This window comes from Salmo salar, chromosome 04, assembly GCF_965601325.2.
Source record: "Salmo salar chromosome 04, fSalSal1, whole genome shotgun sequence".
Lineage (NCBI taxonomy): Eukaryota > Metazoa > Chordata > Actinopteri > Salmoniformes > Salmonidae > Salmo > Salmo salar.
The window spans coordinates 92786001-92800907 of NC_138294.1; the positions used below are offsets into that span (position 1 = coordinate 92786001).

The 14907-nt window shown below is 46.4% G+C and overlaps 1 protein-coding gene across 1 annotated transcript in view; it reads left to right on the forward strand.

Moving 5' to 3' along the window:
- The window catches only part of LOC106574788 (neurobeachin), a 293517-nt gene extending 279039 nt beyond the window's left edge, over window positions 1-14478 (forward strand). The window contains 11 exon segments of the mRNA XM_082974820.1: window positions 888-1049; window positions 1051-1081; window positions 1393-1464; window positions 1633-1676; window positions 1678-1734; window positions 1736-1790; window positions 3109-3279; window positions 3823-3924; window positions 4042-4238; window positions 13816-13967; window positions 14358-14478. Coding sequence (XP_082830946.1) covers window positions 888-1049; window positions 1051-1081; window positions 1393-1464; window positions 1633-1676; window positions 1678-1734; window positions 1736-1790; window positions 3109-3279; window positions 3823-3924; window positions 4042-4238; window positions 13816-13967; window positions 14358-14448 — 1134 coding nt within the window. The 3' untranslated portion in view covers window positions 14449-14478.
- Window positions 14479-14907: the final 429 nt, after the last annotated feature.

Sequence of the window (14907 nt, forward strand, 5' to 3'; positions counted from 1 at the left end):
CTCTCTCCTAATCCCTCTCTCCTAATCCCTCTCTCCTCCTCCTCCTCTCTCCCAATCCCTCTCACCCTCCTCCCTCTCTCCTAAACCCTCTCTCCTAATCCCTCCTCTCCTCCTCCCTCTCTCCTCCTCCCTCTCTCCTAATCCCTCTCTCCTAATCACTCTCACCTCCTCCCTCTCTCCTAATCCCTCTCTCCTCCTCCCTCTCTCCTAATCACTCTCACCTCCTCCCTCTCTCCTCCTCCCTCTCTCCTAATCCCTCTCTCCTAATCCCTCTCACCTCCTCCCTCTCTCCTAATCCCCTCTCTCTTCCTCCCTCTCTCCTCCTCCCTCTCTCCTAATCACCCCTCTCCTCCTAATCCCTCTCACCGCCTCCCCTCTCTCCAAAACCCTCTCTCCTCCTCCCTCTCTCCTAATCCCCTCTCTCCTAATCCCTCTCTCCTAATCCCCTCTCTCCTCCTCCCTCTCACTTCCTCCCTCTCTCCTAATCCCTCTCACTTCCTCCCTCTCACCTCCTCCCTCTCTTCTCTTCCCTCTCTCCTCTTCCCTCGCCCCTCTTTTGTCTTCCTCCTCCCCCTCTTCCCTTCTCCCCTCCCTCCCTCTCTCTCTCTCTCCCTCTCTCTCTCTCTCTCTCTCTCTCTGTCTCTCTCTCTCTCTCTCTCTCCTCCCTCTCCTCCCCTCTCTCTCTCTCTCCCCTCTCTCTCCTCCCCCCCCTCTCTCTCCCTCCCTCTCTCCCTGTCTCTCTCCTCCCTCTCCTCCCCTCCCTCTCTCTCTCTCTCTCTGTCTCTCTCTCTCTCTCTCTCTCTCTCTCTCTCTCTCTGTCTCTCTCTCTCTCTCTCCCTCTCTCTCCTCCCTCCCTCCCTCTCTCTCTCTCTCTTCTGTCTCATCAGTGTTTTCTTCCTCAGAGTCCTCTGATGTTTAAGGACCAGATGCAGCAGGATGTGATCATGGTGCTGAAGTTCCCCTCCAACTCCCCTGTGACCCACGTAGCAGCCAACACCCTGCCCCACCTCTCTGTCCCTGCCGCTGTCACCGTCACCTGCAGCAGGCTGTTTCGCTGTCAACCGCTGGCACAACACCGTCGGTGAGTGGGGGGGGGGGGGGGGGGGGGTGAGTGTGTGTGTGTGTGTGAGAGAGAGAGTGATAGAGAGAGAGAGAGTGATAGAGAGAGAGAGAGTGATTAGAGAGAGAGAGAGTGATAGAGAGAGAGAGTGATAGAGAGAGAGAGAAGGAGAGAGTGATAGAGAGAGTGATAGAGAGAGAGAGAGAGAGAGAGAGAGAGAAGAGAGAGAGAGAGAGAGAGAGAGAGGAGAGAGAGAGAGAGAGAGAGAGAGAGAGAGAGAGGTGTAACCATGCATTGTGTGTGAGGTGTAACCATGCATTGTGTGTTCTCAGGTCTCCGTGGGGCTCCAGGTTACTCCCTAGAACAGGCTCATCACCTGCCCATTGAGATGGACCCTCTCATAGGTCAGAACACATCATCTGCCTTGGTCATGTGATACCCTGGTGGTCACACTTTTGGTAACACGTTTTGCCCAAATTAGAGTCCATAGGTTTTTAGGCATCAGATCATAGATCACTATAGTTTCTATTAGCATTGTTATTTTGTGTGTGTGTGTGTGTGTGTGTGTGTAGCCAACAACTCAGGTGTGAGTAAGCGTCAGATCACAGACCTGGTGGGACCAGAGCATCCAGATCAACACACACTGCTTCGTGGTTACCGCCGACAACCGTTACAATCCTGGTCTGTGGCTTCTGGGACAAGAGCTTCAGAGTTTACTCTACTGAAACAGGTAATACTGCCATAGTACTACTATAATACTATATACTATCTATACTGGGACAATAGCTTCAGAGTCTACTCTACTGAGACAGGTAATACTGCCATAGTACTACTATAATACTATATACTATCGATACTGGGACAATAGCTTCAGAGTCCTACTCTACTGAAACAGGTAATACTGCCATAGTACTACTATAATACTATATACTATCTATACTGGGACAATAGCTTCAGAGTCTACTCTACTGAGACAGGTAATACTGCCATAGTACTACTATACTATATTACTATACTATATACTATCTATACTGGGACAATAGCTTCAGAGTCTACTCTACTGAGACAGGTAATACTGCCATAGTACTACTATAATACTATACTATACTATATACTATCTATACTGGGACAATAGCTTCAGAGTCTACTCTACTGCAGACAGGTAATACTGCCATAGTACTACTATAATACTATACTATATACTATCTATACTGGGACAATAGCTTCAGAGTCTACTCTACTGAGACAGGTAATACTGCCATAGTGCTACTATAATACTATACTATATACTATCTATACTGGGACAATAGCTTCAGAGTCTACTCTACTGAGACAGGTAATACTGCCATAGTACTACTATAATACTATACTATATACTATCTATACTGGGACAAGAGCTTCAGAGTCTACTCCACTGAGACAGGTAATACTGCCATAGTACTACTATAATACTATACTATATACTATCTATACTGGGACAAGAGCTTCAGAGTCTACTCTACTGAGACAGGTGTTACTAAACAATACTATGCCACACTACTTCACTATTGATTTCTTTCTACTTGAGTGAGAGGTATAACACCACTACAGTTCTTCATATGCAACAACCCTGAGGTGATGCGGACGAGATAAAATACTACTACTTTACTACTACAATGCGTCTACATTATTCCTCAATGTGTCTACATTATTCCTCAATACGTCTACATTATTCCTCAATGCGTCTACATTATTCCTCAATCCGTCTACATTATTCCTCAATGTGTCTACATTATTCCTCAATGTGTCTACATTATTCCTCAATACGTCTACATTATTCCTCAATACGTCTACATTATTCCTCAATGCATCTACATTATTCCTCAATGCCTCTACATTATTCCTCAATAGGTCTACATTATTCTTCAAACCTTCTACATTATTCCTCAATATGTCTACATTATTCTTCAAACCTTCTACATTATTCCTCAATACGTCTACATTATTCCTCAATAGGTCTACATTATTCCTCAATATGTCTACATCTCTCCTCTACCTCCTCCCTGTAGGTAAGCTGACCCAGATAGTGTTTGGCCACTGGGACGTGGTGACGTGCCTGGCCCGGTCAGAGAGCTACATCGGAGGGGACTGTTACATCGTGTCGGGGTCCAGAGACGCTACCCTGCTGCTGTGGTACTGGAGCGGACGGCATCACATCATAGGAGACAACCCCAACAACAGTAAGTCTGTGTGTGTGTGTGTGGTGTGTGTGTGTGTGTGTGTGTGTGTGTGTGTGTGTGTGTGTGTGTGTGTGTTTGTGCGGTACATAGCAATATGCTTCATCTACATTTCCTGTCCTTTTTACAATGTTCCCCAACGTCCCCCAACGTTCCCCAACGTTCCCTCAACGTTCCCTCAACGTTCCCCCAACGATCCCCCAACGTTCCCCCAACGATCCCCAACGTTCCCCCAACGATCCCCAACGTTCCCCCAACGTTCCCCCCCAACGTTCCCCCCAACGTTCCCCCCCAACGTTCCCCCAACGTTCCCCCAACGTTCCCCAACGATCCCCCAACGTTCCCCCAACGATCCCCCAACGTTCCCCAACGATCCCCCAACGTCCCCCAACGACCCCCAACGACCCCCAACAATCATTTTGATCTCCATGAACAGATACTTTTCCCATTTTTAATCTGCTCTTCGTGTTTCACATTTTATTTAAAGTGTATTTAGTCTCGAGACACTTTACAGAGAACATTTTAATGAATAAATATGTTTCCTAGGTGACTACCCTGCTCCGAGAGCCGTGCTGACGGGTCACGACCATGAGGTGGTGTGTGTGTCCGTCTGCGCTGAGCTGGGACTGGTCATTAGTGGGGCCAAAGGTCAGTGTGTGTGTGTGTGTGTGTGTGTGTGTGTGTGTGTGTGTGTGTGTGTGTGTGTGTGTGTGTGTGTGTGTGTTTCTAAATCTCCATCCCTTCTCTCTCCCCTCCTTCCTCCAGAGGGTCCATGTCTGGTCCATACTATAACAGGGGATCTGCTGCGGGCCCTGGAGGGCCCAGAGTTGTGCCTGAGGCCCCGCCTCATCTCTGTGTCCAGCGAGGGCCACTGTATCATCTGTTATGAGAGAGGACGCTTCTGTAACTTCAGCATCAACGGGAAACTGCTGGCTCAGATGGAGGTCAACGACTCAACACGGGTACGACCACAGATACAGTCTATATACATCGAATCAAGTCAAATGTTATGGGTCACATGGTCACATGGTTAGCAGATGTTATTGGTCACATGGTCACATGGTTAGCTGATGTTATTGGTCACATGGTCGCATGGTTAGCAGATGTTATTGGTCACATGGTCACATGGTTAGCAGATGTTATTGGTCACATGGTCACATGGTTAGCAGATGTTATTGGTCACATGGTTAGCAGATGTTAATGCGAGTGTAGTGAAATAATTGTGCTTCTAGTTCCGACAGTACAGCAGTATCTAACAGGTAATATCTAACAATTCCACAACTAAACCTAATATCTAACAACTCCACAAAACCCAATACAGGCAATCTAGTAAAGGAATGGGATGAGAATATATAAGTATAAAATATATGGATGAGCAGTGACAGAGCGGCTAAGATGCAATAGATAGTAAAGAATAGATAGTGAAGAATACAGTATACAGTATATACATATGAGATGAGTAATGCGAGATATGTAAACATTCTTAAAGTGCCATTATTAAAGTGACTTGTGTTCCATTTATTAAAGTGGCCATTGATATCAATTCTGTAGGTAGGCAGCCGCCTCTCTGTGCTAGTAGTGGCTGTTTAACAATCTGATGGCCTTGAGATAGAAGCTGTTTAACAGTCTCTCGGTCCCAGCTCTGATACATCTGTACTGACCTCGCCTTCTGGATGGTAGCGGGGTGAACAGGCAGTGGCTCGGGTGGTTGTTGTCCTTGATGATCTTTTTGGCCTTCCTGTGACATCGGGTGGTGTAGGTGTCATGGAGGGCAGGTAGTTTGCCCCCCGGTGATGAATTGTGCTGACCGCACCACCCTCTGGAGAGCCCTGCGGTTGCGGGCGGTGCAGTTGCCATACCAGGCGGTGATACAGCCCGACAGGATGCTCTCAATTGAGCACCTGTAAAAGTTAGTGTGGGTTTTTTGGTGACAAGCCACATTTTGTTCAGCCTCCTGAGGTTGAAGAGGCGCTGTTGCGCCTCCTTCACCACACTGTCACCGACAACAATGAGACGGAGTATCACCAACGAACTATCATGGTCCAAACATACCAAGACAGACGTGAAGAGGGCACGACAAAACCTTGTCCCCCTCAGGAGACTGAAAAGATTTAGCATGGGTCCCCAGATCCTCAAAAGGTTCTACAGCTGCACCATCAAGAGCATCCTGATCTGTGGCATCACCGCCTGGTATGGCAACTGCTCAGTATCTGACCGTAAGGCGCAACAGAGGATAGTGCGAACGGCCAAGTACATCACTGGGGCCAAGCTGCCTGTGGTGTCAGAGGAAGGCCCATGAAATTGTCAGAGACTCCAGTCACCCAAGTTATAGACTGTTTTCTCTGCTGCCGCACGGGAAGCGGTACCGGAGCGCCAAGTCTAGGACCAAAAGGACCAGCGAGCAGGCCTTTCTAATCGACGTGGCCCGGGTATCCTGGAAGGATATTGACCTCCTCCCGTCAGTAGAGGATGCCTGGTTATTCTTTAAAAGTGCCTTCCTCACCATCTTAAATTAGCATGCCCCTTTCAAATGTAGAACTAAGAACAGATATAGCCCTTGGTTCACCCCAGACCTAACTGCCCTTGACCAGCACATAAACATCCTGTGGCGTTCTGCATTAGCATCGAATAGCCCCCACTATATGAAACTTTTCAGGGAAGTCAGGAACCAATATACACAGTCAGTTAGGAAAGCAAAGGCTAGCTTTTTCAAACAGAAATGTGCATCCTGTAGCACTAATTCCAAAAAGTTTTGGGACACTGTAAAGTCCATGGAGAATAAGAGCACCTCCTCCCAGCTGCCCACTGCGCTGGGGCTAGGAAACACTGTCACCACCGATAAATCCACGATTATCGAGAATTTAAATAAGCATTTTTCTACGGCTGGCCATGCTTTCCTTCTGGCTATCCCTACCCCGGTCAACAGCTCTGCACCCCCCGCAGCTACTTGCCCGAGCCTCCTCAGCTTGTCCTTCACCCAAATCCAGACAGCTGATGTTCTGAAAGAGCTTCAAAATCTGGATCCCTACAAATCAGCTGGGCTAGACAATCTGGACCCTCTCTTTCTAAAATTATCCGTAGAAATTGTTGCAACCCCTATTGCTAGTCTGTGCAACCTCTCTTTCATATCGTCCGAGATCCCTAAAGATTGGAAAGCTGCCGCGGTCATACCCCTCTTCAAAGGGGGAGACACTCTAGACCCAAACTTTTAAAGACCAATATCCATCCTGCCCTGTCTTTCTAAAATCTTCGAAAGCCAAGTTATTAACAAACAGATCACCGACCATTTCGAATCCCACCGTACCTTCTCCACTATGCAATCTGGTTTCCGAGCTGGTCTTGGGTGCACCTCAGCCATGCTCAAGGTCCTAAAAGATATCATAACCGCCATCGATAAAAGACAGTACTGTGCAGCCGTCTTCATCAACCTGGCCAAGCTGTCGACCGCATTCTTATCGGCAGACTCATTAGCCTTAGTTTCTCATACGACTGCCTCGCCTGGTTCACCAACTACTTCTCTGATAGAGTTCAGTGTGTCAAATCGGAGGGCCTGTAGTCCGGACCTCTGGCAGTCTCTATGGGGGTACCACAGGGATCAATTCTTGGGCCGACTCTCTTCTCTGTATACATCAATGATGTCGCTCTTGCTGCTGGTGATTCTCTGATCCACCTCTACTCAGACGACATAATTCTGTATACTTCTGACCCTTCTTTAGACACTGTTAACAAACCTCCAAATGAGATTCAACACCATACAACACTCCTTCCGTGGTCTCCAACTGCTTTTAACTGCTAGTAAAACCAAATGCATGTTCTTCAACCGATCGCTGCCCGCCCGACTAGCATCACTACTCTGGATGGTTCTGATTTAGAATATGTGGACAACTACAAATACCTAGGTGTCTGGTTAGACTGTAAACTATCCTTCCAGACTCGCATTAAACATCTCCAATCCAAATCTAGAATCGGCTTCCTATTTCACAACAAGCCTCCTTCACTCATGCTGCCTACCCTCGTAAAACTGACTATCCTACCGATCCTTGACTTCGGCGATGTCATTTACTAAATAGCCTCCAACACTCTACTCAGCAAACTGGATGTAGTCTATCACAGTGCCATCCGTTTTGTCACCAAAGTCCCATATACTACCCACCACTGCGACCTGTATGCACTCGTTTGCTGGCCCTCGCTACATATTCGTCGCCAAACCCACTGGCTCCAGGTCATCTATAAGTCTCTGCTAGGTAAAGCCCCACCTTTTCTCAGCTCACTGGTCACCATAGCAGCACCCACCCATAGCACACGCTCCAGCAGGTATATCTCACTGGTCGTCCCCAAAGCCAACACTTCCTTTGGCCGCCTTTCCTTCCAGTTCTCTGCTGCCAATGCCTGAAACGAATTGCAAAAATCACTGAAGCTGGAGTCTTATATCTCCCTCTCTAACTTTAAGCATCCGCTGTCAGAGCAGCTTACCGATCACTGTACCTGTACACAGCCCATCTGTAAATAGCCCACCCAACCAACTACCTCATCCCCATATTGTTATTTATTTTCTTGCTCTTTTGCATCCCCAGTATCTCTACTTGTACATCATCATCTGCACATCTATCACTCCAGTGTTAATGCTAAATTGTAATTATTTCGCCACTATGTGTTATTGACCGTACCCTTGTTTACTCCATGTGTAACTCTGTGTTGTTGTTTTTGTCACACTGCTTTGCTTTATCTTGGCCAGGTCGCAGTTGTAAATGAGAACTTGTTCTCAACTGGCCTACCTGGTTAAATAAAGGACTTGTTCTCAACTGGCCTACCTGGTTAAATAAAGGACTTGTTCTCAACTGGCCTACCTGGTTAAATAAAGGACTTGTTCTCAACTGGCCTACCTGGTTAAATAAAGGACTTGTTCTCAACTGGCCTACCTGGTTAAATAAAGGACTTGTTCTCAACTAGCCTACCTGGTTAAATAAAGGTGAAATAAAACTAATCCAAAGGCTCCTCAACAGCCATAAGCACAAATAACAATTCATAAAATGGAAAATGTACACTGCTGTTTGTTTGTTATCTATGCATAGTCACTTCGCCCCCACCTATATGTACAGATTACCTCAACTAGCCTGTATCCCCTGCATACTGACTCGGTACCGGTACCCCCTGTATATAGCCTCCACACTGACTCGGTACCGGTGCCCCCTGTATATAGCCTCCACACTGACTCTGTATCGGTACCCCCTGTATATAGCCTCCACATTAACTCTGTACCAGTACCCCCTGTATATAGCCTCCACACTGACTCTGTATCGGTACCCCCTGTATATAGCCTCCACATTAACTCTGTACCGGTACCCCCTGTATATAGCCTCCACATTGACTCTGTACCGGTACCCCCTGTATATAGCCTCCACATTGACTCTGTATCGGCACCCCCTGTATATAGCCTCCACATTAACTCTGTACCGGTACCCCCTGTATATAGCCTCCACATTGACTCTGTACCGGTACCCCCTGTATATAGCCTCCACATTGACTCTGTATCAGCACCCCCTGTATATAGCCTCCACATTGACTCTGTACCGGTACCCCCCTGTATATAGCCTCCACATTGACTCTGTACCGGTACCCCCTGTATATAGCCTCCACATTGACTCTGTACCGGTACCCCCTGTATATAGCCTCCACATTGACTCTGTACCAGTACCCCCTGTATATAACCTCCACATTGACTCTGTACCGGTACCCCCTGTATATAGCCTCCACATTGACTCTGTACCAGTACCCCCTGTATATAACCTCCACATTGACTCTGTACCGGTACCCCCTGTATATAGCCTCCACATTGACTCTGTACCGGTACCCCCTGTATATAGCCTCCACATTGACTCTGTACCGGTACCCCCTGTATATAGCCTCCACACTGACTCTGTACCGGTACCCCCTGTATATAGCCTCCACATTGACTCTGTACCGGTACCCCCTGTATATAGCCTCCACATTGACTCTGTACCAGTACCCCCTGTATATAGCCTCCACATTGACTCTGTACCAGTACCCCCTGTATATAGCCTCCACACTGACTCTGTACCGGTACCCCCTGTATATAGCCTCCACATTGACTCTGTACCAGTACCCCCTGTATATAGCCTCCACATTGACTCTGTACCGGTACCCCCTGTATATAGCCTCCACATTGACTCTGTACCAGTACCCCCTGTATATAGCCTCCCCATTGACTCTGTACCGGTACCCCCCCTGTATATAGTCTCCACACTGACTCTGTACCGGTACCCCCTGTATATAGCCTCCACATTAACTCTGTACCGGTACCCCCTGTATACAGCCTCCACATTGACTCTGTACCGGTACCCCCTGTATATAGCCTCCACATTAACTCTGTACCGGTACCCCCTGTATATAGCCTCCACATTGACTCTGTACCGGTGGCCCCTGTATATAGCCTCCACATTGACTCTGTACCGGCACCCCCTGTATATAGCCTCCACATTGACTCTGTACCGGTACCCCCTGTATATAGCCTCCACATTGACTCTGTACCGGTACCCCCTGTATATAGCCTCCACATTGACTCTGTACCGGTACCCTTTGTATATAGCCTCCACATTGACTCTGTACCGGTACCCCCTGTATATAGCCTCCACATTGACTCTGTACCGGTACCCCCTGTATATAGCCTCCACATTGACTCTGTACCGGTACCCCCTGTATATAGCCTCCACATTGACTCTGTACCGGTACCCTTTGTATATAGCCTCCACATTAACTCTGTACCGGTACCCCCTGTATATAGCCTCCACATTGACTCTGTACCGGTACCCCCTGTATATAGCCTCCACATTGACTCTGTACCGGTACCCCCTGTATATAGCCTCCACATTGACTCTGTACCGGTACCCCCTGTATATAGCCTCCACATTGACTCTGTACCGGTACCCCCTGTATATAACCTCCACATTGACTCTGTACCGGTACCCCCTGTATATAACCTCCACATTGACTCTGTACCGGTACCCCCTGTATATAGCCTCCACATTGACTCTGTACCGGTACCCCCTGTATATAGTCTCCACATTGACTCTGTACCGGTACCCCCTGTATATAGCCTCCACATTGACTCTGTACCGGTACCCCCTGTATATAGCCTCCACATTGACTCTGTACCGGTGCCTCCTGTATATAGCCTCCACATTGACTCTGTACCGGTACCCCCTGTATATAGCCTCCACATTGACTCTGTACCGGTGCCTCCTGTATATAGCCTCCACATTGACTCTGTACCGGTACCCCCTGTATATAGCCTCCACATTAACTCTGTACCGGTACCCCCTGTATATAGCCTCCACATTGACTCTGTACCAGTACCCCCTGTATATAGCCTCCACACTGACTCTGTACCGGTACCCCCTGTATATAGCCTCCACATTGACTCTGTACCGGTACCCCCTGTATATAGCCTCCACATTGACTCTGTACCGTAACACCCTGTATATAGCCTCCACATTGACTCTGTACCGGTGCCCCTGTATAAAGCCTCCACATTGACTCTGTACCGTAATACCCTGTATATAGCCTCCACATTGACTCTGTACCGTAACACCCTGTATATAGCCTCCACATTGACTCTGTACCGTAACACCCTGTATATAGCCTCCACATTGACTCTGTACCGGTGCCCCTGTATAAAGCCTCCACATTGACTCTGTACCGTAATACCCTGTATATAGCCTCCACATTGACTCTGTACCGTAACACCCTGTATATAGCCTCCACATTGACTCTGTACCGTACACCCGAGCCCCCGCCTGTACCGGGCCCGTATAGCCTCCACGACTCTGACCGTCCCTGCCCCCTGACCGCCGTCACCCGAGCCCCACGCCGTCCGTCACCCGTATAAGCCTCCACATTGACTCTGTACCGGGCCCCGGCCTCCCAGACCGTCCGACCCTGTATATAGCCTCCACATTAACTCTGTACCGTAACACCCTGTATAGAGCCTCCACATTGACTCTGTACCGTAACACCCTGTATATAGCCTCCACATTGACTCTGTACCGGTGCCCCTGTATAAAGCCTCCACATTGACTCTGTACCGTAATACCCTGTATATAGCCTCCACATTGACTCTGTACCGGTAACACCCTGTATATAGCCTCCACATTGACTCTGTACCGGTGCCCCTGTATAAAGCCTCCACATTGACTCTGTACCGTAATACCCTGTATATAGCCTCCACATTGACTCTGTACCGTAATACCCTGTATATAGCCTCCACATTAACTCTGTACCGTAACACCCTGTATAGAGCCTCCACATTGACTCTGTACCGTAACACCCTGTATATAGCCTCCACATTAACTCTGTACCGGTAATACCCTGTATATAGCCTCCACATTAACTCTGTACCGGTAACACCCTGTATATAGCCTCCACATTAACTCTGTACCGTAACACCCTGTATATAGCCTCCACATTGACTCTGTACCGGTACCCCCCTGTATATAGCCTCCACATTAACTCTGTACCGCTACCCCCTGTATATAGCCTCCACATTGACTCTGTACCGGTAACACCCTGTATATAGCCTCCACATTGACTCTGTACCGGTACCCCCTGTATATAGCCTCCACATTGACTCTGTACCGGTGCCCCCTGTATATAGCCTCCACATTGACTCTGTACCGGTAACACCCTGTATATAGCCTCCACATTGACTCTGTACCGTAACACCCTGTATAGAGCCTCATTATTGTTGTTCTTATTGTGTTACTTTTTATTATTACTTTTTATTTTAGTCTACTTGGTAAATATTTTCTTATTCTTGAACTGCACTGTTGGTTAAGGGCTTGTAAGTAAGCATTTCACGGTAAAGTCTGTATTCGGCGCACGTGACAAATAAAATGTGATTTGATATATTATATTATATCAGTATTATATATTATATCTGTATTTTATATCAGTATTACATATATCAGTATTTTATCAGTATTAAATATTATATCAGTATTATATATTATATCAGTATTATATATTATATCAGTATTTTATATTATATCAGTATTTTATCAGTATTATATATTATATCAGTATTTTATATCAGTATTATATGTTGTATTATATATTATATCAGTATTATATATTATATCAGTATTTTATATCCGTATTACATATTATATCAGTATTTTATCAGTATTATATATTATATCAGTATTATATATTATATCAGTATTTTATCAGTATTATATGTTATCAGTATTTTATATCCGTATTACATATTATATCAGTATTTTATCAGTATTATATATTATATCAGTATTTTATATCCGTATTACATATTATATCAGTATTTTATCAGTATTATATATTATATCAGTATTATATATTATATCAGTATTTTATCAGTATTATATATTATATTAGTATTTTATATCAGTATTATATATTATATCAGTATTATATATTGTATTATATATTATATCAGTATTTTATCAGTATTATATGTTTTATTAGTATTATATATTATATCAGTGTTATATATTGTATTATATATTATATCAGTATTTTATCAGTATTATATGTTTTATTAGTATTATATATTATATCAGTGTTATATATTATAAACTACTGGCTCAGAGGTCAATGACTCTACGCTCTTGGAAAAAAAGGTGATAAATATTACTATATAGGTTCTCCACAATCACCTGACCTCAACCCAGTTGAGCTGGGCTGGGAATGAGTTGGACAGCAGAGTGAAGGAAAAGCAGCCAACAAATGCTCAGCATATGTGGGAACTCAGTCAAGACTGTTGGAAAAGCATTCCAGGTCTGAAGCTGGTTGAGAGAATGCCAAGAGTGTGCAAAGCTGTCATCAAGGCAAAGTGTGCCTACTCTGAAGATTCTCAAATATAAAATATATTTTGATTTGTTTAACATTTCTTTGGTTACTACATGATTCCATATGTGTTATTTCATAGTTTTGATGTCTTCACTATTACTCTACAATAAGATTTTTTTTTTTTTTTTTTAAATAGAAAAACCCTTGAATGAGTAGGTGTTCTAAAATGTTTGACTGGTACATAATCCTTATAAGGATCCATTATACCCACAGGTACCTGCACACGTGCGAGCATACACACACACCACACACACACACACACACACACACACACACACACACACACACACACACCACGTCTGCTGGTTTTCTTGTGGGTTCATAACTTTCTAATTCAGTCTCTCTCTCTCTACCTCCCTTCCCCTCCTCTCCATCGCTTTCCTCTCTCTCTACCTCCCTTCCCCTCCTCTCCATCGCTTTCCTCTCTCTCTACCTCCCTTCCCCTCCTCTCCATCGCTTTCCTCTCTCTCTACCTCCCTTCCCCTCTCTCCATCGCTTTCCTCTCTCTCTACCTCCCTTCCCCTCTCTCCATCGCTTTCCTCTCTCTCTCGCTCTCTCTCGCTCTCTCTCTCTTCTTCCTGCCTTTTTCCCTCTCTCCCTTCCCCCTTCCCTCCCTCCCTCCCTCCCTCCCTCCAGGCGATCCTGTTGAGTAGTGACGGTCAGAACCTGGTGACTGGAGGAGACAACGGGGTGGTAGAGGTGTGGCAGGCCTGTGACTTCAAACAGCTCTACATCTACCCAGGCTGCGACGCTGGCATCCGCGCCATGGACCTGTCTCATGACCAGAGGTGGGCAGGACGGGAGGTTATCAGTCTCTACGTGTTTCTGTTTTGTTTCTGATCCAGACTGACCGGGTCATGCTGGTCTGTCGTGGTCTGTCGTGGTCTCTTTCTTATGTATATTTATGTGGTCCTCTGTTGCTCAGTTGGTAGATCATGGCCTTTGCAGCACCGGGATAGTGGATTAGATTTCCAGGACCACCCATACGTAAAATGTATGCACACATGACTGGAAGTCACTTTGGATTAAAAGCATCTGCTAACTATATTATGGTTTGACGTGGTCTGTCTGTCTGTCTGTCTGTCTGTCTGTCTGTCTGTCTGTCTGTCTGTCTGTCTGTCTGTCTGTCTGTCTGTCTGTCTGTCTGTCTGTCTGTCTGTCTGTCTGTCTGTCTGCAGGACTCTGATCACAGGCATGGCGTCTGGCAGCATCGTAGCTTTCAACATCGACTTCAACCGCTGGCACTACGAACACCAGAACAGGTACTGAGGAGGACAAGCACGAGACGAGGAGGGAGGGAGGGAGGAGGGAGGGAGGGAGGGAGGGAGGGAGGGAGGGAGGGAGGGAGGAAGAGAGAGAGAGAGAGAGAGAGAGAGAGGTCAAGCTGTAAACAACAGAAAGCTGGCACTACGAACACCAGAACAGGAACTGAGGAGGACAAGCACGAGACGAGGAGGGAGGGAGAGAGAGAGAGAGAGAGAGAGAGAGAGAGAGAGAGAGAGGTCAAGCTGTAAACAACAGAAAGCTGGCACTACGAACACCAGAACAGGAACTGAGGAGGACCACCACGAGACGAGGAGAGAGAGAGAGAGAGGTCAAGCTGTAAACAACAGAAAGCTGGCACTACGAACACCAGAACAGGAACTGAGGAGGACCACCACGAGACGAGGAGAGAGAGAGAGAGAGGTCAAGCTGTAAACAACAGAAAGCTGGCACTACGAACACCAG